Source organism: Choloepus didactylus, chromosome 21 (genome assembly GCF_015220235.1).
Source record: "Choloepus didactylus isolate mChoDid1 chromosome 21, mChoDid1.pri, whole genome shotgun sequence".
Lineage (NCBI taxonomy): Eukaryota > Metazoa > Chordata > Mammalia > Pilosa > Megalonychidae > Choloepus > Choloepus didactylus.
The window spans coordinates 5,906,045-5,932,692 of record NC_051327.1 but is presented as its reverse complement, the minus strand read 5'-3'; the positions used below and the strand labels follow the sequence as shown (position 1 = coordinate 5,932,692).

The window sequence follows — 26,648 nt, the reverse complement described above, 5'->3', positions numbered from 1 at the left end:
CTATTACCTCAAGCACAGATGGCTATCGTTCATAGCAAAGGTGCACAGAAAGGCCTTCAGGTCTGAGCCCCTTAATTCCAGGGCTGTTAATAATTAAAGAGAAGGATGGGGGTGGGGAGGGAAATAAGGGCGGAGGGAGCTGGAGATTGACCCACCACCTCCCGGCACTTACCCGGGACATAGGACCTGTCTGCACCCTCTCCCGGGCAGCTCCGGCCCCGGATTCCCAGGCCCTGGGTTGAGGGGTGCTGGCGGCGGCGGGGAGGTAGGAACAGTAGGTAAGTTTTCTGAGCTCTGCGGCTGACACGCCACAGGCTCCCCTAACAGCCTCTTCTTCCGAAGGGACCAGTCCCGACCAGGAGCAAATTTTCACCCCTCCCCTTCCACCACTACCACCTCATTTTCGAAGGTACCCAACCCCCGCCCCTTCAATTCTCAATGCTCCCCCTCTTCCTCACTCCCCCCAAACTCACAGCTGCTCCAGAGGTTCCTCCAGTCAAACCCTTTCTGGAAACGACGGCGGCCCGGCGGATCCAAGCCACCTACCATCCCCGCTTGCGTTTCCAGACTCCCTAACCCCGCCGCTGCCGCCTCTTCTTCCACCACTGCCACCGCCTCCTCCTCATCTGCGGCCCACCGGCGGCGGCCGCCCTGAGGCCCCGCCCCCTCCATCGCCTCTCGCATCATCACTTCCGGTAACCCCGCCGGCCGCCCGCTCCAGGAGGGAGAATAGGAGGGAGAGGGGCGGGGAAGGTGGGTGATTGCGCCACGACGTACGCAACGACGTACGAAGCCGTCGCCAAGTAAGGGCAAAGACCGAGCGACAGGGTGAGAGGGCTAAGGAGGAGCTGGGCGGGACCACTCTTTTGGCTGGAATGGGGGGAGAAGGAAGGATGGCGAAAGAGGTCAAGGGAAAATAGGGAGCGGATGAGGTTGACTATATTGTTGAGTATACGATGGAGGGTGGGGTAAAGTTAGAAGTTCGGGGAGGCTTGAAACTAATCCTGACCTGGGACTATGCTCCCACAGAGGTCCGCCTAGTGGTTTGGTCCGACATGGCCTACCGGACCTGCCCGATTTCTGTCCGCCGCGGCTCCGCTGGCCCTTCGGCGCCGCCTCCTCCCTGTCCGCCGGGGGCTGTGGCGCTTTTGTGGGTGGGGAAAGGCAGGACTGACGCAGAGTGAGTGTAGGGGATGGAGACGCTGACTCTCAGGCGCGGGAGACTGGGGGAAGGGGTTGGCTTCCCAGGGGTAGGGATGGGGTGGGGGTGGGGACGCGGCGTTGCTAGGAGACTCGCTTGTGTGACCCCAGCCTCGCGGGGGCGACTGGGTGTCATCTCCTCTGGCCTTGGGAAACTGCCTCAGTGGGCCAGGAAGTGGAGGCCTGGTTTGGGACGCTGAGAACAGTTTTGGGGCTCATCTGAAACTTTTCTGAATCTTTTAGATTCCTAAATGTACATGGTAGATGTATAGGCGATTCCCTTCTTCCCAGCGTGCGGGGGAGAGAGGTGTCTGGCCAGGCAAGATTGACCTAAATGAGGCCCCATAGAGGAACGGAAACGTTCTAGGACAGGGAGCGCCAGCTTCATAGTTTCCTCATCAACAGACTTAAGTACCAGACAACGACCCTGCTCCTTGACTTTCCGTTCGAGTGCAGGAGAGAGTTAACAAGTTAACAAATCAATAAAGAAGATATCAGCAAGTGAGAAATGCCCCAAAGACAGTAATACAGGGTGAAATGACAAAGGATGGGGCAAGGGCCGCTCTAAATCGGTTAAGGCTGTTCAGAGGAGGCAATGCCCAGATAAGGAAGAAGTGGGAAGACAGGTGATGAGCTTCTTAGATGGAGAAAAGAGCCAGTTGAAAGGTTCTAAGGGAGGAAATGGAGACGAGAAGGTTTTGTGGCTGGAGCAGAAAGAGCAAGGGGCAGAGTGGTCTGTGATGAAGTTGGAGAAGTGGCAGGGCCTTTTAGGCCACGAGAGGTTTACCCTCTGAGGGTTTTTCAAAAGGGTAGTGACCTGACCTGATTTATATCTTTAAAGCTGGTGGAGGAGCCTATTGCAGTAGGCCTAGGGAGAGGTGGTGCTGGTCATGTGGAAATGGAGAGCATTAGATTCAGAATACATTTTGGAGTCAATCTTGCAGGACTTGCTGCCAAATTGGACGGGAGGTCTATGGGAGAGAGAAGAACCAAGGATGACTCCTATTGGAGAAGACCAGAAGGAAAACAGTTTGGAAAGGAATATCATAAGTTCTCTTTTGAACATATTAGGTTTTATTGGAGTATAAATACAGCAGTGACACCCCAGGGAGTCAATCCTTGGACTCATGTTTCACAGTTTGATAAGTCCACTATTCATCCAAGAGAAGATGTCAAGAAATTAGATACACAAGTTAGAGGAAAAGACATAGTTAGAGATAATATATGTGGGTGTTGTGAGAACATAGATCACCTAGGAAAAGGATGTAACTAAATCAAAGAGGAAGGCCCAAGACTAAATTCCCTGGGTCTCTGAACATTTAGAGGTTACACAGAGAAAAGGAAGCCAGCAAAGGAGACTTTTGAGGCAGACAGAGCCTCGAAGATAAAAGAAGGATATGCCCATAATATCAGAATAATAGGACCCATCCTTCTAATCAGTGAGACGCATTCTCCCCCCACTGACCAGCTTCTACTCATTGTCTAAGGTCTGGCTGGAGTCTCTGCCCTCTCTTCCTCTCCTTTGGACTTCTGCACAGGTAATTGCCTCAATTATAGCAAGCCTGACTTTACTTGTTATTTATTTACATGTCTTTCTCCCTGTGAACTCTAAACTCTTTGACAGCAGGGACTATTTCTTCTTTGTGTCCTGCTGGCTCCTAAGAGTACGGAGCATTGCCTGTAGGGCCCAGCATGTGGTTTTAGCTTGGTAGGAACACAATAGTAGGAACACTGCATTCATAAATTATCAGCCATGGAATGTGATAGCTTCTTACAAAGGGGTTTTTGTCCCTTCTGCTGCTGCCACCGCTATGGCCACCACCACAGTCTAGATATAGTCAATCTTGTGACATGGTGGAAAAGGGTGTCTATCAGAAGGCCAGGTTTCAGTCTAAGATCTGCCACTGACCAGCAGAGTGGTCTTGGGTAAGGCCACTCTGAGCTGATGGATTCGGCCTACATTAGAGATTGAAGACTGGCAAGACAGGTTCTACCCACAAATTTATTGTTTGGCCCACAAAGCAAATTGAATTTCCTTTGTAATCTACTTGCTGACTTAAAAATTGGACATCAAAGTCCAGATTTTCTGCTTCATTTGAAAAATCAGACAATCTGGCAACACCAGACATGAGGTTTCTACACAGCAAATGAGCTGTTTCCCCATTTGTGCATGGTTCATGCTCGAGTTTGCACTTACTCACTAACCGGCTGATCCCTATGTGTATTTAAGTAGCCACTAGCAGTCTGTGACTATTTAAATTTAACAATTAAATAAAATTTAAAGTTCAGTTCCTCAGATGCATTAATCACATTGCAAATGCCCAAAAGCTATCACAGTTCTCTTGGTCAGAACTGCACCCCAAGAGGACCTCTTAGTCCTGGGTGCTGGTCTTTCTGTGCACTTGAAGATGATCCTACTCTCAAGGGACTTAGTCTAGTGAGGAGCTTCAGTGCTCCTGCAAATGAGAAAAGTTGCTTGATAATTATTTGATACGTGGAGGGTACTTGGAAGCTGTTATGAAGGCAAGGACCCCTGCACAGAGAACAGTTATTTATCATATGCTTACATCAAGGCTCCAGTGCTAGAAAGCTCTAGCTGTTTCTAGAGTTACACCTGAGCCCTTTTGTCAGTTTCCTATCCTGATTCCTTAGAAAATTATTGTAAAGGAAGAATTTAAATTCGTGTTTTGTGGTCTCCAACTTTCCTAATGCCTGTGGTGGGTTGAAAATCCCAACTGGGTAGTTATGAACAAATGAGTGGGGTTGGCCTAGTTTTCTTCTTTGTTCCAGCCCCTCCCATACACTTCTAAGGCTGTCTCCTACTTCTGGTGACCGGTTCTCACCACCTCCCACTGGCTCTTCCCTAGCCGTTGTCTCTTAAAATAGGCTGATAAGGAAACAGATACTTCCATTACTTTTGAATTGAGGGATCCAATCTTGGTTTCCAGTCAGAATTTCTGCCCCTGAGAGGGGAAATCGTGGTTCTTTCCCAGTTACAAAAGCCTGATTGGAGTTCCCCTACCCAAGTGTGATATTTAGAATGTGTTCTTCCCTCATATGCTCTTGTTGGGGATCGTTAGTTTAGCAGTCTGTCAGACAGGAAAATTTTTGGTTTTTCCCTGCATTCTGAAGATTTCCCATGTTACAGGGCCTAACCTAATTTCTTTTCCTTTAAGTAAAATAAAAATACAATGTTCCCTCTCCTTCCTGCCCCCTGTCTCTGATACACCCTATTCTTGTCACTTTCTGTGTAAAAAAATGCTGTTTCGGAGAATAGCCATGGTATGATTAAGTCCACAGGGCATATCCTGAGATTTTCTAAATAGTGTGTGGTATTACACTTCCCTTTTTATATTCTAGGAACCAACAGTTGAATCCAAGACAGGAAACAAGCCCATGGTGTGAGTGTACGTGTGAGTGTGCGTGTGTGTGTGTGTGTGTGTGCGTGTGCGTCTGCGCTCGAGCCCTTGATGGGGGGAGGGGCGAGGGGGAAAGGACCGGGATGTATGAGATGCTGTTTAGCTGGAAGGGATACTACTTTTTGTACACCAAAAAGTAGTGAGTGTATCAGCTCTGGGGGAAAGCACACCAAAGGATAAGCAAGGAGTAAGAGATAAAGGAAGGAAAATAGGGAAGCCTGGTGATGCTTTTGGTGTTGGCACCTGCATTGTATTTCCAGTCAGAAGTTTGAGCTGTAGTCTGAAGATAAGCGGTGCCTGCCTGCAACTGGGTTATTTACTCATACCAAAGAACAATAGCCCTTTACTGTACAGGGATTATTACTGATCAGAGGGAAACAGCATTAGGAAAATCCATTACTACCACAAAGCAGTCAATTGGTCAACAGGCAACACATTTCTTTTCCCTTCTCAGCAGACAACGCATTAAATAGATAAAAGGCTGTATTGTTCCCCCTTTATTTCCTCCCATTCTGGTAACATTTGCCTTTGTTAACTCTCAGTGCTAAGTGATTTACATGGATTATCTCATGAAAAATCCTTAGAATAACTCTTTGAAGAAGGTACTATTGTTTACCCCACTTTACATTTTTTTAAGAAATGGAGACTGGAAGGTTGACAACTTTCCTTTGGGGTGAAGTCAGAATTTAAAGCTAGGCCTGACCATCCCAGAGCCCATGCATTCATTCTTTGTATTATTTTTTCCTGTCTCTTACAAATGTGGAAAACTTGAGAGCTTAAAACCAAGACAGTCATTTCCTATTGTACCGTGCAGGGCAAGAAAACCTGATTGCTTTGGCATTATCAAGAGTACTTCAGTTCTCTAGAGGTTTCCAAATGACAAACGCATTAAATTACAATTTTCTGGGTTGTTTTGACCTCTGATTATTGGATGCAGTGGACCTTATTCCCCAAAAGGATTATTTTTAAGGAAAAATGTATCAGAACCGCCTTTATCTATATGTTTGGTTCCAAGCTTCTCAGAAACATGGTAAAGCTTTTAAGTCTAGTGGACATATCTAATACCTTAGAGAACTTAAGAGTGGTGTAGGTTATGTCATAGCAGTATCTTATGCTTCCCTAGATGGAACAAGCCCCCTCCCCACCCTCACCCCCAGCCCAGAAAAATAACACTGTGACATCAATTCCTTACTCTGACACCCACATCTCTTGAAAACATCATTGTGAGAGTTAATTGGTATTTGAAAGTGTTCTGGGGCTTGGGAAACCTGGCCCAAATACTATCTGTATTTATCTCAGGATGAGAATGGACATTACTGGTGATCATTCTGGGTGTATAAATGTATTCCTCTAACAAATCTTTCTCAACCTCCAACTGTGTGCCAGGCCTAGGAGTGTAAAGAATGAAACACATTACCACCACCACCATCCATTTCCTCACTCACCCACTCTTATCACCACCACAAACACACACACACACACACACACACACAGTAGTGGAGTAAGTTAAACAGAAAATTACAATAAAGTAGGACGAATGTGATAGGGTAACCTAAAGGTACCATTGGTACACATAGGAGGGACACTGACCCAGTCTCAGCCTGAAGAAGGTACCCCATAAGAAATGATATCAAACCTGAAAGAGAATGCAGCAGCTTGGCAAAGAAAGGGTGTTTAAGGTGTGTGAGTTGGGGCCTTTGTTTGGCAAAGAGTTGTCCCAGATCTAAAGGAATAGGGCAGCAAGATATAGTAGGTCCTATCACTAATGCATAAAAATGAACATAGAAGCCAATGACTTTGTTTGGGTGGATTTCACAATATCTCTGCCCCCAACACCCTAAAAAAAAAAAACATAATAAAGTAATGAGAGAAATTTGGCTATAATACAGTCTTTGTTATAAAATGATAAGAGAAAAACAAATTCTACCTAGAGGCAGGTCTCCCTTGAAAGAATGGAAAAGGGCCTTTCCTTCAACTCTAGAGACTCAGAAGCCAGAGATAATTCCCCTTGCCTTTTTTTGTCCATTCTCTTGTTTGTGCTGGAACACTTTTTCTTTGGTAGAAGGCAAAAGTCTCATGAGAGTACAACACTTGGAGTTTTGACATTCCTGAGACCAGAGTCATACTTACATAAATTTCATCTGGGGAAAGGGAATTTTCGTATTTGCTGTGAAGCGTGTAAGTGTTCATGCTAGGATGGTCTTTCCAAAGGTGGAGAGAATCGTCCCAAAGGTAGATAAAGATGGTGATGAGGATGAAGCCTCTAGTTTTAGCAAATCTTTCCACAGGCCTTCTGTCAAACTAGATCTCACATATCAAATACTAGTCAGAACCACAAATGCCCAGCTGTGTGGTTCCCAGACCCTTTCACTTTACTTACTAAAGTGTGAGCGGGGAGCAGAAGAATGAGTGTTTGTTGGTTGTTTTTTTTGTTGTTGTTGTTTTTAAGAAATTGATCATTTTTCATTATGAGTCTCCATTACTGATGCCAGGAAAAAAAGCAATAGCAAGGAAAAGTTTATGGTCAGAGAAATAATAATCCAGCCTTTTTGGCTTTTAATGTTGATTTCTGACAATTAGGTGATATTAGGCAAGATTCTTGCTTTGCCATCTGCAAGATTGATAAAATTGTAAATACTTATAAAATAGTTTGAAATCCAGCATGTTATTAAAAATATAAATCAGCCCATTTTACTCTATTGCTTGAAATCCACCACTATCTTTCTTTTGCTCTTAGAGTACAAGCCAAACTCTTTTCCAAGGCCCACCCTCCCAACCTGTGCTGGATTCTGCCGACCTGTGGCTTCATCTCCCCTGCATTCATTTTTTTTTTTTTTTATTAAATTCAGTTTTATTGAAATACATTCATATACCATACAATCATCCATGGTATACAATCCACTGTCCACAGTGTGATAACATAGTTATGCGTTCATCACCACAATCCATCTCTGAACCAGAACAATAAAAAATAAAAGAGAAAAAAGAACACCCAAATCATCCCCCCATCCCACCCCATTTGTCCTTTAGTTTTTATCCCCATTTTTCTACTCATCCATACACTAGATAAAGGGGGTGTGATCCACAAGGTCTTCACAATCACACTGTCACTCCTTGTAATCTACATTATTATATAATTGTCTTCAGGAGTCCAGACTGCTGGGTTGGAGTTTGGTAGTTTCAGGTATTTACTTCTAGCTATTCCAATACATTAAAACCTAAGAGGTGTTATCTATATAGTGCATAAGAATGTCCACCAGAGTGACCTCTCGACTCCATTTGAAATCTCTCAGCCACTGAAACTATTTCGTCTCATTTTGCATCCCCCTTTTGGTCAAGAAGATACTGTCAGTCCCACGATGCTGGGTCCACATTCATTCCCGGAAGTCATACTCTGCGTTGCCAGGGAGATTTACACTCCTGGGAGTTGGGTCCCACGTAGAGGGGAGGGCAGCGAGTTCACCTGTCGAGATGGCTCAGTTAGAGAGAGAGAGGGCCACATCTGAGCAACAAAGAGGTACTCAGGGGGAGACTCTTAGGCACCATTACATACAACTTTAGACTCTCCTTTGTGGTAATGAGCTTCATAAGGGCAAGTCCCATGCTCAAGGGCTCAGCACATCAAACCGCCAGTCCCAATGTTTGTGACAACATCAACACCAGTCCAGGTGAGGATGTCCAACACATCCGCACCTTCCCCCAGATCCTCGGGGCTGGGGAGGGGGAGGCTGTAAGTATATTTTTTATTGTCTGCCCAAATTACTCTAGGATGTGCCACTATTTCACTCCAGCCTATACTAACCTACCGTATCTCACCTCCTATTCAAAGTTCCATGCAATTGTGGTGTCTGAACAAATCGACTGTAGAGTTGTACCGTTTAGAAAATTTAGATCCTGTACCAAATAGATATCTTTTCCCTTGGTCTCATATGAAAGTTGAAGTTTTAAAACACAATCAGTTTCAACCTTTATCCTTTAGCCTGGCTTGCCCTGGTCTTAACCAGACCTGCTTCATTCATATCACTAATTGAAGTCTGGGCTCTTTTTCAGCCTTTTTTTTTTTTTTTTTTTTTTTTTTTGACAGTGGCTGTATGCACTAATACTGACAATCATATCTGCCGAGCTCTAGCTCTGAGTTTCAGGTGTCTCAGAGATATGCATTGTTCCAGAGACCAATCAGGTTATACGCTAGGGGCTCAGCATCTCAAAGTTTAGAGATAGGCATTACAATTCAGGGATAGAGTTAACTGCTGTAAGAGCTTACAATCTAGGGACTATTGCAATTATTATGTCCACGTTAGGCTATGTTCTAAGATTCAATTCTGAGTTTACACATTGTAGTTAGTCCATATTGGTGAGGCATCATCCCTCTCACCATGTTTTCTCCAAAACTTTTACTCCTATATATATATTTTCCTATAATTTTATAGAGTTATATTCACATACCATACATTTATCCACAGTGTACAATCAGTTGTTATGGTATCATCATAAAGTTGTACATTTATCACCACAATCAGCACTTGAACATATTGATTACTACAAGAAAAATTGTTTTTTTTTAGCAATAAGAAAAAAATGATAAAAAGAAAAATAACGTGTCATACAATACAATATACTAGTAAGGACAGCAAATAACACCACTACCAAGAATCCCATATTCCTCCTCTATATCCCCCTCTCATATACATTTAGCATTGGCATATTGCCTTTGTTACATTTAATGGTGGTATATTACAATGTTACTGTTGACCATAAACTCCAGTTTGCTTTGATTATGTTTTTTCCTGAATACCATCCCCTTTTCAACTCTCTACATGGTTGACATTCATTTGCTTTCCCACATGCAAAAACATTTTTATATTTGTATATTTAGTAACAGTCATTGGCCACTCCAGTTTTTGCCACGTTATACAGTCCCAGTCTTTATCATCTATCTTTACCTCTGGTGTCATACATTCTCCTATCCCACCTCTTTCAGCTTTACTCACAGACATCTTTGTTCAGTGTACTTACAATACTCTGCTACCATCACACAGTATTATGCTATCTATTTCTGGATCTATGCAATCAATCTTAAACATTCTGTAGTCCTTCAGCATCAAATGGCTGATCTCTGCCCTCTTTCTATCTCCTGGTTGCCTGTGTTGTCAGCTTTTAACTCCCAAAGTTTGTTCATTAATGTCTGTTCATATTAGTGAGACCGTACAGAATCTGTCCTTTTGTTTCTGGCTAACTTCACTCAACATAATGTCCTCAAGGTTCATCCACATTATTACATGATCCATGTCTTTGTTCTGTCTTACAGCTGCATAATATTCCATCATGTGTATATACCACAATTTGTTTATCCACTCATCCTTTGATGGACATTTGGGCTGTTTCCATCTCTTGGCAATTGTGAATAATGCTGCAATAAACATCGGTTTACAAATGTCTGTTTCTGTCTTAAGTTTCAGTTCCTCTGAGTATATACCTAGCAATGGAATAGCTGGGTCATATGGCAAATCTATATTTAGCTTCCTGAGGAACCTCCATACTGTCTTCCAGAGTGGTTGCACCATTCTACATTCCCACCAGCAATGAATAAGTGTGCCTCTTTCTCCACATCCTCTCCAGCACTTGTCGTTTTCTGTTTTTTGGATAATGGCCATTCTGGTAGGTGTGAGATGATATCTCATTGTGGTTTTGATTTGCATTTCCTTAATAGCCAGTGAAGTTGAGCATTTTTTCATATGTTTTTGAGCCATTTGTATTTCCTCTTCAGAAAAATGTCTGTTCATGTCTTTTGCCCATTTTTTAATTGGATTGCTTGTTTTCCCTGCATTCATTTTTGAAGTTGGTTTCCACTCAGAGCCTTTGTTCCTGCTGCTCACTTCTGCGCTCTTCTTCCCTTAGCTCTTCCCATCGGCTTCTTCAGACTTCAGCTCACTTGTCACTTCCTGAGAGAGGCCTTCCCTCACCACCCAAAATAAAATAGCCCCTGCCCCTGCTCATTCATTTTATGTCACTGTTTAATACCTTTGGAGCACATATCACTACCTGAAATTATCTTTTTTTTTTCTTTATATCACCTTCCTTTGCCACTTGAATATAAGTTCTCAGAGGGAAGAGACCATGGCTTTTTGTTTATTACTGTATTCTCAGAACCTAGCAGATGCCAGGCACATCATGGAGACTCAGTAAATGTTCATTGAGTGACTGGATGATGGATCTTTGGGAGGGAAGAGTAAGGCCTGCAGGGTGGTTGCACTGTAGTGAGCCCTGCCCTGGTGTCTCTTTTGTGATGTCAGCTGCATTTGGAGTCAGAGGGAACAGGGTTGCTGCTGGGAGTGGAAGAGCAGAGCAGTCAGCCATGTGCACAGCCTCCTTTAAAGGTGCTGGTGTATAGCGTTACTGAAGAAGGGCATTGCAGGATGGGGAAAGGGCACATGGTATTGGGGAATCTTATAAGGAAGGATTATTGCAAATCATGTTAAGGCACAAAGAAAAAAACTGCCTTTTGCTCTTTGTATAGGAAGGGAATGGAATTGTGTAGTTCCCTTTTTCATAATTGGCTAAGTTCTTTAAAGCCAATCAAATAACAAAACATTCAATAACATTTATTGAGATTGAGCAGTCTGGTTGAGTGATTAAAAGCATTGGGTTTGAATCTGGCCCCGCCTCTTGCTAGCTCTGTAACTTTGTGCAACTTAATCTCTCTTTGCTTCAGTTTCTTTCTTTGTAAAATGGGATAGTAGTATCTACATTATAGAGTTGTGATGATTATGGGAGTTAATAAATGTAAAGCACCCAGCAAAGCATCTGGCACAGCATAAGTACAAAGCAAATGTCAACTGTTACTATTAGTAGTATAATGATCAAGAAACAGTCCCTATCCTCAAGGAATTCAGTGTTTTGGAAGAAAGAGTCATGTAGTGAAATAGGTACAGAAGAACAATAATGGTCTGTGATAGAAGTGGAGGATAGGGGGTAGGGGGTTGCTCCCAAAAGTATAGCAAATAGGTGTCTGCTAGGCAGGGAGTGGTGAGTAACAGAAAAAAGGCATGGCATTCCAAGTGCAAGGCTGCCAGGATAAACACAGCAGGACTGCCTTAGACACAACAGGGTGCCTTAGGGCAGGAGCTCCCAAACTTCTGTGATTCAGGGTCTGCCGTCAAAATTTTTGCAATTATTTACCTATATTTTAAATCAACTTTAAAAAAAGAATTTAAATACATTTATTTAAAGGAAGCTTTAAATCACTGTAGATCTGAGACACTCGTAAATTTTGGGTTTGATGGGCTATTTTATTCTAATATACATTAGAATAATCACAATTAGTAAAATAAATATTTGTATTGTACATCTAAAATCACCTCCCCAATCAATCTTTGAGACACATGCATTAGGGGAAACTTCCCCCAACTATGACCAGAGGCCAGAACATGGAGCAGCTACATCCATCAGCCCTTCCTTAGTGGCACAGTAGGTGCTCAGTAATGACTTTCATCTTAGCCCCTTCTTTACACTTGAGGTACAATTTCGAGAAAAGAAACCAGCTTCCAGGCACACCTCACCACCAGTCTTTCCTCCCTTTGGGACTCTGAGGTGAAGAAGGTGAAAAGAGAGTTTTAAAGAATGTCAGTCTTAGGATACAAGTTAAAAACTTGAACTGTAAAAATTAAATAAGAACAGATTTCATAGCCAGAGGATACTGCGGTTCAGTTGTGGACAGTGGAACAGTTGCTATTCCTGATGTAACTTGTGGAAAAATCCCAGCAGACCCCATTGCATCAAGTCAACACCTGATGCTAGTGAAGAAGGAAAGACTACCTGGGCCTTGTATTAATAGTTAGAGGCAATTGATAGTTTTAGAGGAAAAAAATGTTGGTTTCAAGTAATTGAATCTAAAGGAAGGAAAACTTCAGAAAAAGGCAGTTTTTCTAAATGATTGTGTTGTAGGAGCAAAGACAAGACTATAAACCAAAAGAAAAAAAAAAAAAACTTTACTATATATATATGGTTGATCCTGTTCCTAGAATCACAGGCTTTCTTTAACATGAGACATTTCATTTGATCAGCAAACACTTATTGAATTCCTTGCTAGGTGCTGAGGATTCAGCAGTAAATAAGACAGCTGTGGTTCCAGTACCCCTGAAGATTAGGGTCTGGTGGGGGAAGACAGTCATTAACAAGCCAACACTTGAGTGATGAGCGCCACAAAGAAGAAACACAGGTACAGGGCTCATTAGGGGGACTTGACCCAGTGATGTGTGGTGGGGGCAGTGGGGAGGAGAGTCAAGAAGGCTTTTCTGAGACACCTTGTTTTCACTGTGAACTGAAGGATGGTTTGGGGTTGGTCAGGTGAAAGAGAGCTGGGGATCAGGGGAGAAAAGCCTTCTTGAAAGAGGGAACAACATGAATATGTGCCCCTAAGGCAAGAAAGAACAGTTCCCTTTAGTGAGGAAAGAACAAAAGAAGCATTTTTCTTGTCTTTCTCTCCAGGCGTGGAAGCATATGGTAAGCTGGTCTCGTTAATAATACACAACGGGAAGTACAGCTTCTGACCCTTCTCTCTGGAAGTCTTTGGAACTTTTTGGGTGGTCACTCAGTGTTGGAGAGGAGACATCACTTATCTCTCTTTCAGGATTAGTTTTCAAAACACTTAAACATTATTAAAGTGTTTTGAAAAGAGTCTTATTAAGTACCAATTGTTAGTAGTGCTTGCTACCTTGAGTACCTAATTGCAGGGCTTGTGTATGATTATGACTTCTGATTGGTTACAGTTGGAAGCTGTGGTTCTTAAGAGTAGTTGAAGGAAAGCAATTAAAGGCAGGATTTGGAGAAGGTTGCTGCTGTTCTAATTTACCAGACCTTCTTCAGTTGCCTGCGGAAGTGGCAGGCAGTCCAGGAAGTTTTGTCTGTTAATGACAGGGAAGTGAAGCAATCATTAATAGATGTTAGTTACAGATTCCCTGCCTCTCACAGAACTGACTCACATATTTTCATATGAAACCATGGAGTTTTGGGGAGAGCCAGAAACTCAGAAACCTGTTTCCTTACCAGGAATAATGTCATCATCTCTTCTGGGTTTTTATTATGATTAGCCACAAAGCATGATGTTCTCTCTCGTTTTTTATGAATTCCTTTACAGCATTTTTTTCTGTGAAGCATCATGAACCTCAGAATTGGTGTTGAATATAACTTTGGTGCTTTTAACTTTTGAATTGGGTAAAGTAGTGCTTTCAAGCCTTTTCGTCAAATGGTTACGCCTTGGTTTATTCCTCCTTGCTCGAGAAATGTCACCAGGGTCAGGAAAGTAGGAGGGACAATCATGTTCGAAAGAGAAATTTTCTGTAAGGTGAATTCCTTGCAGTTAGGGTACTGAGAATTTCTAGATAAACACACTTTCATCCAGCTTCTAACTACATTCTTTAGCTGACCAAATTCTCATAAGCTTAGGACCACCGTAAAGCATAGAAGCCTCCCTCCTGGGTTGGAAATGGGTCATGTTCTTAAATGGCAATGAGCATCCTACTTCCTGATCCTGACAAGCCTGTTTGAGAAAAGCCTAGGACTCATAGTGAGGTGTCTAAATGCCTGGCCCTGCTACTCACTCCCTAAATCTGTCCCTCTTGCCTTCCCAGCCTGCTTCCCAGCCATTTGTTAAAGGCAGTACAATATTCATTACTACAAATCTGACTAATCAGAATCCTGCAGTAATGGCACTTTTTCTGTCTTCCCTAAAATGCTTTTATTTGTAGAAATAAATATTAAAGAAATAAGCTGAAGTTTTTGCATAAATAAAAAACAACCCAAATGTCCATCAACAGAATCGAGATATTTTCATTCAGAGGACTGATTTACAGCCGTGAGAATGTATGAGCTAGCCGTGAGAATGTTGTACGTGTAACAACATGGATGATAATATATGGGAAATATATATATAATGAGAAAATATAATGACAAAAAAGCAAGTTGCAGAAGAATATAATACTATTTATATAAAGTTTGTAAACTTGCAAAGCAATGCTCTATAATAGTAAGTATAAAGATAGGCACAAGAGTAATAAAAAACAAGAAAGTATAGTGGGGCTTCAAATGTATACATAATTAATATTCTTTAAGGTACTTGGTGGATATATGGCTGTCAATTTTCTGATTCTCTGTATCTTTTTGTATATCTGAAATATTTCATAATAAAAATAACAGCTGGCATGAATTATACTTTTAAAAATACCGTTAGCTTTAGGGAATATACTTAGGTCAGTTCACATTCAGTCAAGTCCTCTGAAATTAAAGCCGATCTTTCAGAGTGAAAACTCAGAGGGACCAGAAGATCTTCAGTCATCAGAGAGATTTTCACTTATACTCATTGTTCAGTGTTTATGTGGACAAGGAAGTAGACTGACGGTTTTGAGAAATATTTTCCACAAGGCTATGGTGAATTAAAAGAGAGGTTGCAATCTGACAACCTCTGGTTGGAATGAGTCTGCAGGCTCATTTTGTTTGACCTGTGTGGTGCTCACATTTTCAAGAATAATGAATTATTGTCTTTGGGAGATTTCTCATTTAAAAAAATCTGGATTATCACCTATTCTTGAACTATCAGGGAACCTGGCATCCCTAGGCCCTCACTTCCACATGGCAAAGCTGCCTGGAGTTGAGTAGTGACCATCCCTTTCAAGGGGGCACATCCTCTCCAATTAGCCACTGTCCCCACCCAGCTCGGTTCCCTCATTTATGTTACCTGCTAGGTTCCTACATGCACTTGAGTTTGCAACCTCTGCATTAAATCCTAACTTTCACCTAAAAAATTCAGTTATACAAAATATGTCTTCTAGGCACTCAGGTTAGTGATGTAATTTTACCAGAATATACGCTAAAAGCATCATTTCTAGGATATCTAGTTAAGACCAGTTTAAAGACTAGTCAACATGTGTGTTTGTTCTGCTGTTTTCATAAAACTGGCCATCACTGGGATGATGAACAAGGTTTGTGGAGAAATATGTACATAGCTGGAGACTTTGCCAGTCTGGCAATGCTATCAGACAGATCTGTTGAGAAAGAGCAATTATTTCTAGACTAATTAAAGAGCTTAATTTTTTTTTTTTTTAATGTACATCTGCCTGGCTGCCTACTGTCAAATTGAATTTTTATGCAAATTTTTCCTCTTCTATTTTGGTGGTTCTCAAGATGACAACAACAACGCGACAAGAAGTTCTTGGCCTCTACCGCAAAATTTTCAGGCTCGCAAGGAAATGGCAGGCAGCATCAGGGCAGATGGAAGACACCATTAAAGAAAAACAGTACATATTAAATGAAGCCAGAACACTGTTCCAGAAAAACAAAAATGTAAGTAGGCCCCAGTTGGAGTTTGCAGGGAAGGAAGCAGTTCTTACCCTGTTATTTCTTTTCTGTCCTACAAATGAGAGGACTGAACAGCACAAATCAGAGTGGCACAGTTGGTGAAGGAAGGGACTAGAGGCCCAACTTAGCAAGCTCATCAAGCCCCCAAAAAATACAGCCCAGCCCATGTTTCTCTTTTTACTTGTTTCAGCAGTTTTCAGAAGACCCCATGAACCAGGTGACCATCAGGCCAATGAGAGTTTTCCGGGGAGAAATTGTGCCTTACCCATGAGTCAGTTACTGGCCATTTCCACAGGAGGTACACAGTTAAAAAAATTTTTTTTAATTCATAAACTATTTAAAGCCTCCAAATATAAACCCATTCAGCGGGAAGAGGTTAGGATGAGACACAGGGTTCCCTTCATAACTCCACTTTGAACTCAAGCCTCTTTGGCTAGCAAAGTGAGTTTGCCCTTTGGGGCCACATAATTGGATAAAATAGTGCCTCCATTAGCTAGTTAACCAAACTCCACACCAACTCACCAGGGAGCCAGAAACCATTTCCAAGAGGCTTGATTTGAGCCATCCCAACAAACCATAAAGCATTAGCTATTAGCTCCTTAGAAAGACTGCTTGGCACTAAGCATGGAAAGAGACTCTCAGCTCCTGACCTTTCTTCTGCCGCCTTCTCATTGATCTAATAGATTCAGCAGTAAGGCTGTTCCCCTCATGAAACTTCCTGACAATCCATTCTCTTGACTTTTTTTCCTCTCTGACATCATCTCTGTCTCCTTTTGGGCACTGTCTGTTCCACATGCCCTCCGCCAGCTCTAGGCATCCCTGGAAGGTCACTCCTCTGCTCTGAGGCCCTCAGAATGTGAAACCACTGTAGTTTCCAACTCCCACATCTGAATACCCCCAGCCTCTGCCTCTCCTCAGCCACCTAAAGGGCCTCACCACAAACCTAACCGGCTAAAGCAGAACTTATCTTTCTCCAATAGCACCTCCCTTCCCAGCTGACCCATTTCAGTCATAACTCCTGTCACCAGTTTTTGCTCTTATTCTTTCATTCAATATGTATGTGAGTCCCACCATATGCTAAACACTCGATGAGAGGCTGCGGATAAAAAAACCAGCAAAACCAAGAGAGGGTCCCACAAAGATGCTTCGGTGTTAGAAATGCATGTAAAATTACAACTGGGACAAATGCAGTGAAAGAAACTCTCTCATCTACAATACCATCCCCTTCTTCCCTGAATTCCTGAAGTTTCCCGCTTTTTTTTTTTTAACTTTGTATTTTGAAATAATTTAAAACTTACAGGACAGTTACAAAAATAATACAATACCCCTTTAGATGTCTCCAGCATACGCCCTATCCAGAAACCCAGATCTGTCAACTTGTAACATTTTGCATTTTGTCACATTTGCTGTGTCATTTTATCTATCTATAATCTATCATTCTTTAAGCATTTGAGTGCAGATTGCACACATCATACACTTTGAACACATACTATTTCCATATATGTTACCTACAAATAAGGATTACTTATGTAATCACCTTAAGTACAAGAAATTTAACATTTATATAAAGCTTACATTTTTTATTCCAGTTATTTCTTCTGTCCCTATAATGTCATTTTGAGCTTTTTCTCCTCCATTCTTAGATCCCATGTATTGTACTTTTTATAATCTCTTTTTTTTTCAATTGTGGAAACATAATATACAACATAATCCTTCCCATCCCAACCCCTCCCAGGCATACCATTCAGGGGGATTAATCACATTCACAATGTTGCACCATTCTTTACTAGAAATTTTCCTTTGCCCCAGACAGAAACCCTACACACATTTTGCATTACCTTCCCATTGCCCCTTCCCTCCACCTCTGGTAACCTGTACTCTACTTTCTGCCTCTGTGACAGTTTGCATATTCTTGATATTTTGTGGTTGCCATGGGGTTTAAATTTAACATCCTAAATCTGTAATAATCGTGTTTGCTTTGTTGCTAACTCAACATCAATACATACATAAACTATGTTCCTGTACTACTTGTTCTGGTTGCCAGAGTGCAAAACACCAGAAATGGATTGGCTTTTATAAATGGGGTTTATTTGGTTACAAAGTTACAGTCTTAAGGCCATAAAATGTCCGAGTTAAGACATCAACAATAGGGTACCTTCACTGAAGAAAGGTCATTGGCATCTGGAAAACCTCTTGTTAGCTGGGAAGGCATGTGGCTAGCGTTTGCTTGCTTCCAGTTGTGTTTCAAAATGCCATTCTCCAAAGTGTCTCTCTAAGCTGCAGCTGCTCTGAGGTCCTTCTGTTTGTGAACTTTTATAGGGCTCCAGTAAACTAATCAAGACCCATGCTGAATGGGCAGGGCCACACCTCCATGGAAATAATCTGATCAAAGGTATTGATCCACAACCACAACCACAGTTGGGTTGGTCACATCTCCCTGAAAACAGCCTAATCCAAAGATTCCTACCTAATCAACACTAATACATTGGCCCCCACAAGATTGCATTAAAAAACATGGCATTTTGGGGGACATAATACATCTAAACCAGCACACTCCTCCATACCCCCACCTTTATGTAGTTCTTGTCTCAAATTACATGTTTATGCATTATGAGCCCAAAACCATTGACTTATCATTACATTTTATGCATATGCCTTTTAGATCTCTGGGAAGTAAAAAGTGGAGTTATAAATCCAAAATATTTACTCATGTCATTATTTTTACCAGAGATCTTTATTTCTTCATGTGATTTCATTCAGTCATCTAGTGTGCCGGTTTGAATGTATTGTGTCCCTCAAATGCCATTATCTTTGTGGTCTTGTGTGGGGCAGAAGTTTTGGTGTTGGTTAGATTTGCTTGGAGTGTGCCCCACCCAGCTGTGAGTGATGATTTTGATGAGCTCTTCCCATGGAGGCGTGGCCCCGCCCATTCAGGGTGGGCCTTGATCAGTGGCGCTATATAAATGAGCTGACTCAAAGAGAGAAAAGGGAGTGCAGCTGGGAGTGATGTTTTGAAGAGGAGCAAGCTTGCTAGAGAGGAACGTCCTGGGAGAAAGCCGTTTTGAGGCCGGAGCTTTGGAACAGACGCCAGCTGCCTTCCCAGCTAACAGAGGTTTTCCGGACGCCATTCGCCATCCTCCGGTGAAGGTACCCGATTGCTGAGGTGTTACCTTGGACGCTTTGTGGCCTTAAGACTGTAACTATGTAGTGAAATAAACCCCATTTTATAAAAGCCTATCCATCTCTGGTGTTTTGCATTCTGCAGCATTAGCAAACTAGAACATCTAGTGTCCTTTGCTTTAAATCTGCAGAATTCCCTTGAGCATTTCTTATAGGGCTGGTCTAATAGTGACAGACTCCCTCAGCTTTTGCTTATCTGGGAATGTCTTAATCTCTTCTTCATTTTGGAAAGACAGTTTTGCCAAATATGGAATTCTCATTTAACAGTTTTTTGCTTTCAGCATTTAAATATGTCTTCCCATTGCCTTCCTGCCTTTGGCATGAATCTATTTGAGTTTATTGTATTTGGAGTTCATTGAGTGTCTTGGATGTGTATAGTCATGACTTTCATTAAATTTGTGAAGTTTTCAGCCATTATTTCTTTGAATGTTCTCTCCGTCCCTTTCTCTCTTCTTCTGGGGCTTCCACAGCATATATATTAGTGCACTTGGTGGTGTCCCATGAGTTCCTCAGGCTCTGTTCCTTTCCTTCATTCTTTTCTCTTTCTACTCCACTGACTGCATAATTTCAATTGTATCTTCAGGCTCACTCATTCTTTCCTCTGCCAGATCCAAACTGCTGTTGAACCCCTCTAAGGGAATTTTAGATTTCTGTTTCTGTGGTCTTCAGCTGTGTTTGGTTCCTTTTCATACCTTCTGTCTCTCTATTGATAGTCTATTTATATTCATCTGTTGTTTTCCTGATTTCTTTTAGTTCTTTGTACATGTTTTCCTTTACTCTTTGAGCATATTAGGACCATTTTTTAAAAAGGCTTTGTCTGGAATGTCCCAGGTCTGATCTTTCTCATAGATGGCTTCTAATACTTTAATCTTCTCCTTTGGTTGGGCTGTTGTTTCCTGTTTCTTTGTGTGTTTTATAACCTTTTGTTGAAACCTGGGCACTTTGATGTTTTATTGTGTTATCTCTAGAATTTATACTCTGAGGCATCTGTTCCTTAAGCTTTCCTTGAACGCCAGGAGCTAAAAATGAAAAAAAAGAAAAAGAAAAAGAAGGGAAAAAAGTAAGTACCTTTTCTAGTCTTGGCAGATTGACCTGGGTAAGTGCTCTCATTTGGGGCTTAACCATACAATGGGTTTAGAGAAAAGCTCCCGGCCAAAGCATAGGGGCTTCCCTGATAACTTTCTGTGCATGCATCTTGCCTTAGACAAGTGCATATGGCCTTGGGAATCCCTATTTACATGGATGGGAATGTGCCCTCTTTTCTAGGAAAAAAGGGTACAGCCTACACTTCCTTGCCTCAGATAGCCACTTGACCCATAGCATTCAGTAGTAGAGCTTAGTGAGCTGCCTTCCACATGCAGGGCAAGTTCTAGGGCAGCAAATCCCACAAATCAGGCCACTGCTAGACAGACTGGGCCAGGCATATCTGCTCCCAGTATGTGCACGAGGGTGACTCTGCTCCCTCTGAAACTGGGACCAGGGATCCTCACTGGAAAATTGGCCTAGCCTCTTGAAGAGGTGCCACAGTAGCCTTTTTCTTGATTCGGCTTGCCTGCTACTGAAGTTCTTTAAATGTTTTCTGGAGCTGCTTTCGGTTTTCAGTTGTTAAAATAATCCTTCCTTTTCCCCTGCTTAGATAGGCTCAAGGTGGTGTGAACCAGAGGGAGGTGTGCATACCACTGAGGGTATATGAGATTATTTGGGGGGAGGATTACTGGGTTTTAAATTTTAAGGTATGTTCTTGTTTTTACTGTGTATTAGAAAGAAAGTAGAACATCAGACCATACTTTCACAAATACTACTGCTTATGAGAGAGTCCATTTAAAGAAAAATATTAATATTAGAATAGGTGTGTTTTAGTTTCTGAGCTGCTAAAACAGTACCATACAATGAACAACAGGAATTCATTGGCTCAGTTTTGAGGCAGGGAGGAGTTTAGAATCAATGCATCAGCACAGCAATGGTGTTCTAGAGCTGACTGCTGATGATCCTTGGTCTTGGCTTTTCCATCACATGGCAGTGCACATGATGGCATCTTCTCTTTTCTCTTCCAGGTCCTGTTGACTCCCAGTTTCTTGCTTCCCTCAGCTTCTCTCTTGTTATCCAATTTCCTTTGCTTATAAGGACTTCAGCCATATTGGAGAAAGGCCCACCCTCATTCAGTTTGGATACACCTTAACTAATAACATCTTCAAAAGTCCTATTTCAAATGGGTTCATACCCATGGGTCTAGGGGCTGGGACCTGAGCATGACTTTTGTGGGGGATTCAGTCCCCAACATGGTGGTACATGGATATGGGAAACTTGTGCAGGCAGCCCGTGAATGACTGAGGTTTGGAGCACTGTAGCTCAAGCTTGTTCAAAGGACAGATGGAGCCCCAGGTTTCCCAGCCCCATTAGCCATACCTGTGTGAGGACTTTCTTTTTCTCCCTAATCCCTCATGTAGACATAAGTTAGCTTCTGGTCATCTCACTAGCTGTAAGAGCTTGATAATCCAAAAATATCTCTCAAATTGCTCTGAATCTCTGTGGGCAGATGGGAATAGGAAAGTCTTATTCCCAAGGTGGACATCAGAGCAACAGCTTCTCAGAAGCACAGAGGTCAGAAAGTTGAACCTTTGCCCCGAGGGATTCAGCTATGGTTCCATGCATTGATGTTCCTAGAACTCTTCTCCTCTGCTCCAAGAGGTACCATAGGATGGGAACACCCTTGGAATTTCCAAGCCACGCCAGCCCAGACTTCACTGTGGATGTCGTCTGGCTGATGCAATTCTAGTCTGCTCTGAGGCCCACTTGAAATGCTTAACAGAGCCATGTGTTGACTAACTTTCCATCTCAGAATGAAATTGCTTCTCCCCATTCTCCTACCAACTTTCTGTTTTTCAGAATGAACTTTTCATTTCCTTATAGGCAGACCTCAGAGATAGTACAGATTTGGTTTCAGACCACTGCAATAAAGCAAGTCACACAAATTTTTTGGTTTCCCAGTTCATATAAAAGCTTTGTCACACTACACCGTGGTCTATTAAGTCTACAATAGCATTACATCTAAAAAAGTAATGTTTATACCTTAATTAAAATGTGACACAGTGACATGAAATAAGTACATACTATTAGAAAAATGGAGCCAGTAGACTTGCATGACTCAGGGTTGCCACAAACCTTCAATTTGTAAAAAAAAAAAAACACTATCTGCGAAGTACAATAAAGTGGAGCCCAATAAACAAGGTGTGCCTTTACTTGAAACTAGCTTACCACAGTTTGACTGTTTGGCAATTTCAAAAGCTGTTTCTTCCCCATACCAATGAGCCAAGGCAGTTTACGGTTCAAAATAATAGATCATTCTCCAATGGCTTATTCAGAGGATTTCTGGACAGCACTTGCAGAAATAATTGGGTTACTTTAAAACTTAGTCAACATGGGGAAGAGTGTGGGGAAGACTTCCATATAGCCTTGGGAGCATATATATTGGTGCAGTCTCTAAGGGTAATTTGGGAATATCTGTGAGAATTAAAAATGCATGAACATGTACCCTTTGTTTGACCCAGCAGTTCTTTCTCTAAGAATTTATCTTTTAGATATATTTGAGCACACACACACAAAATTTATAGGGATCCACAGCAGAATTGCTTCTTACGGCAAAAGATTATATATGTCCATCAGTTGGGGATTGGTTAAATAAATTATGGTACAGTCTTATGCTGGAATTTTATGCAGCTATTAAAAAGAGGCAGTTTATATATATGAATACAGATGGAGCTCCAACTTATGTTGTTAGTGCAAAAGCAAACTTTGACACAAAGTAAACTATTGTTTGAATAAGAGGAAAAAACCAAACTAGGCCTCTATATACATTGTCTATATGTGCATAAAATATTCCTGGAAGGACACCTGAAAGTGAGAACTGGGGAATGGGGGAAAGAGGGAGACCTATTTTTCATGCTATATCCTTTGTAGTATTTGAATTATTTTTACCATGTGCAGAGTACTGTGCTGGTTTGGATGTATTATGTCCCCCAAAATGCCATTATCTTTGATGCAATCTTGTGGGGACTGATGTATTAGTATTGATTGGGTTGGAATCTTTTGATTGAGTGTTTCCATGGAGATGTGACTCAATCAACTGTGGATGAAACCTTTGGATAATTTCCATGGAGGTGTTACCCTGCCCATTCAAGGTGGGTCTTAATTTAATCTCTGGAATCCTATAAAAAGAACTCACAAACAGAGGGACCTCAGAGCAGGTGGGAGCAGCTAAGAGTGACATTTTGGAGAGGTGCTGCAGCCAAGAGACACATCTGAAGACGGCCATTGGAAGCTGACACTGACATTTTGGAGGATGCCGTTTTGAAATGCAACCTACAAGCAAGCAGACACCAGCCACGTACCTTCCCAGCTAACAGAGATTTCCTGGGTGCCAATGGCCATTCTTCAGAGAAGGTACCCTATTGTCGATGCCTTACCTTGGACTCTTAATGGCCTTAAGACTGTAACTTTGTAACCAAATAAACCCCCTTTACAAAAGCCAATCTATTTCTGGTGTTTTGCAAAATGGCAGCATTAGCAAACCAGAATAAGTACCTATTTCAACACTTTTTAAAATTTACTCCACAGTAAATTTTATATTAAACTACTTTTTATTTAACTCATTAGCTAGTGTTTGGTTTACTAAAGCTGCTGAGATGTAATATAACAGAAATTGACTGGCTTTTAACAATGGGGATTGTTTAGGCTACATGTTACAATTCTAAGGCTGTGAAAATGTCCAAATTAAGGCATCATCAAGAGGGTACCTTCTCTGAAGAAAGGCTGCTGGCATCTGGGACCCGTCTGTTACATAGGAAGGCACATGGGTGGTATCTGCAGGTCCTTCTTTCCTGGGTTTTGTTGCTTTCAGGTTCTAGCTTCAGTGGCTCTTTCAGCTTCTGCGGGTATTTCTCTCTCAGTGTCTCCGAGGCTTTTCTCTCTAAGTTCTCTTGGCTTTTCCTGTCTTTTATCCTCATAAAGGACTCCAGTAAAGGATTAAGACCCATTTTGAATTGGGCAGGGCACATCTCAATTGAAACAACCTAATCAAAATGTCTTACCCACAATAGGCTCTGCACCTACAGGAATGGATTAAAAGAACATGGCCTTTTCTGGGGTACATAACAACTTCAAACCAGCACAGCTAGTGAACAGGAAAATTTTAAGAAAATGTGCATCTGTATTTTTTGTAGCATTAGAAAGATGCTAACAGCCTCACCTGTTTTCCCCTTTTAATAGCTTACAGACAAAGACCTGATTAAACAGTGTATAGATGAATGCACAGCCAGGATTGAAATTGGACTGCATTACCAGATTCCTTATCCAAGACCAGTAAGTGTGACTCCAAACATGTGGTGGATACTAATCCTTCTCAACCCAGTTATTTCCAAAAGTGTGTGCCGAGAGGGGTAGTGCTTGCTAAGAAGCTTAGAGCTCTCGTAAGAGGCACGCTGGAAATAAGCTATCCTTGCATGCCACCAACCCTTTGCAGCAAACTAAATTGTCAGTGAACACCTGATTTCTCCTACTGTACAACTTCCCCACATACAGAAGGGAAGACCAGCTCGCATTCACATAGCTTTCTCTTTTAATCTTCACCTTTTTTTCATGGAAATGTTTTTGTTTTCTTTATTATAAAAGACATGTTTGTTGTTAAGACAATAATGAAGTTCAAACATTAAAGGAACACGTCAAATAGAAAGTGAAAATTGTAGAATTGTCAAATATTCTGTAACTGTTAGGTTGGACCCTGTCAAATTGCAGATAATTCAGCTTTTTGACCTACATAAACAATATTTTCATATTGTATTGGTTCAAAACCTAATTGTTTGGTAATAGATCTATTTAGCCTTTTATCGAGATCATACTGGGCTTACTGCTTTGTTTGCCTATTTATTTCACTTTATGCAGAGTTCTACCTTAATCTTTGTAAATGGTTGCGTTGTATGCTATTATAAGAATGTGCCATAATTTAATCAGCTCCCCATTTGTAGGCATTTGGGTAATTTCCAGTTTTCTACCAAGCACTGAATCTCTGTATACACACACTTACTGTCACCCCTGGTCTTTGGATTCCCATCTTACTGTGTGACCTTGTGGTCATTTTTCCCCTCCATGTAGGCAGTAAAGCAAAGAAGAGCACAAGCTCTAGAATCAGACAGATCTGGATTCAAATCCTGGTTCCACCACTTAATGTATAACCTTGGGCAAGTTATTTAACTTATTTTAGGCTCCATTTTCTAATCTACAAAAACTAATGAGTTAGTATAGATTTGGTGCTTAGCAGAGAGCCTAGAACTTAGTAAATCCTCAACAAATGTAACCTGCTGCTATCTGTATGATTATTAATTTCATCTTTCTTATTATTATTCAGATTCATCTGCCTCCAATGGGCCTTACATCACTGCAAGGCCGGGGACTTCGAAACCAGGAGAAACTGAGAAAACTTTCCAAACCAATATATCTCAAGTCTCATGATGAAGTTTCGTAACCCAGAAGAAAGTTTATTTCTGAGAATGAGGAGCCAACTGGGTCTTGAATGTAAACTAGATGATAAAATATGTCAAGAATTCAAATATCTTCTCAGAACCTCCATGATTTCAGTACTTGCCCCATGATTTGTGCCCGCATGTCCCTAGAGTTTGCCGGGGTCTTGCTGCCTGAGTAGATGCCATGAGCCCTCAAAGTCATAGACCCTGCATCCTCGCAAAAGTCACATTTTGAAGCAAGACTGAGGACTGTAGGAGGAAGGCTGAAGGATAACAGAGTTCTTCATGCCAGTGCTGTTAGCCACGCATGCCTGCTGATATGGAGTAATTAGCCATTTGCCAGAAGTTCTGATGGCTACTGTGAATCTATATACCACCGTTAGACTCGTTTAGCCTTTTATTCCCCTCAGATTTTAGATTTGCTTAAAAGTAGGCTTTGGGAAGGGAGGGATGATGTTGCTTTTACTTTTTTTTTTTGACCCTTTTAATTTCTAGATAAATGACCCTTAAAAAAAGTGCATCATTGGATTGATTAGTTTTTCATGGACATTTTATAGGTGACTCATTCTTTCATAGAAGTTTTATAGGAGACCCATTGATTAGTTTTTCATGGAAATTTTATAGGAGACCCATAGAAATGGGTCTCCTATACACACATACAAAAAAAGGAAGTGCATATTTTAGTTGAATACCTATGTTTGCCTAATTAGCCTATGCATCTTATGATGCTGATAACTTGAAACTCATACTATATTCATTATGAGTATTTTGCCTTACCATGATTTTTGCAAAAGGACCAAACTGGCTCTCAAGTGATATCTAAACAGAAATGAAAAAGTAGAGATTAAAATAACAAATGATTTATACCTCTGCTTAGGTGGAGTCAAGTGAGATTCCTGTGGCATGGCATTTGGCCATCAGAGTCATTCCCTTTGACCAACACAGATGAGGGGCATCACTAATAAAGACAAATGTCCATCAA

General features: G+C 41.6%; 2 protein-coding genes across 9 annotated transcripts in view; one reads left to right on the top strand and one right to left on the bottom strand.

Annotated features, from left to right (window-relative positions):
* Positions 1–1,108, bottom strand: part of DCUN1D3 (defective in cullin neddylation 1 domain containing 3) — a 40,280-nt gene extending 39,172 nt beyond the window's left edge. The window contains exon 1 of one of the 2 annotated variants that reach the window (XM_037814676.1): positions 1,010–1,108. The gene's annotated coding sequence lies outside the window, so the exon portion shown is untranslated. Of the gene's footprint in view, positions 1–473; positions 631–1,009 lie in introns of those variants that run through there. The other variant, XM_037814675.1, reaches the window with a different exon arrangement.
* Positions 161–26,648, top strand: LYRM1 (LYR motif containing 1). Of its 7 annotated transcripts, XM_037814680.1 has the most exons (6): positions 1,005–1,180; positions 2,688–2,738; positions 12,709–12,837; positions 15,798–15,956; positions 24,417–24,509; positions 25,552–26,648. In XM_037814680.1, the coding sequence occupies exons 4-6, from the start codon at positions 15,798–15,800 to the stop codon at positions 25,666–25,668; spliced, it is 369 nt and encodes a 122-aa protein (XP_037670608.1). In that variant the 5' UTR covers positions 1,005–1,180; positions 2,688–2,738; positions 12,709–12,837; the 3' UTR covers positions 25,669–26,648. The 7 variants fall into 7 exon arrangements, with proteins under 7 accessions (XP_037670611.1, XP_037670612.1, XP_037670608.1 ...); XM_037814681.1 differs by lacking the exon at positions 2,688–2,738; XM_037814677.1 differs by lacking the exon at positions 12,709–12,837.

Coding starts and splice junctions, on each gene's coding strand:
- LYRM1 (XM_037814683.1), top strand. CDS start 15,798: ATGACAACAACAACGCGACAAGAAGTTCTTGGCCTCTACCGCAAAATT. Junction 15,957..24,416: donor TGTTCCAGAAAAACAAAAAT/GTAAGTAGGCCC, acceptor CCCTTTTAATAG/CTTACAGACAAAGACCTGAT. Junction 24,510..25,551: donor AGATTCCTTATCCAAGACCA/GTAAGTGTGACT, acceptor ATTATTATTCAG/ATTCATCTGCCTCCAATGGG.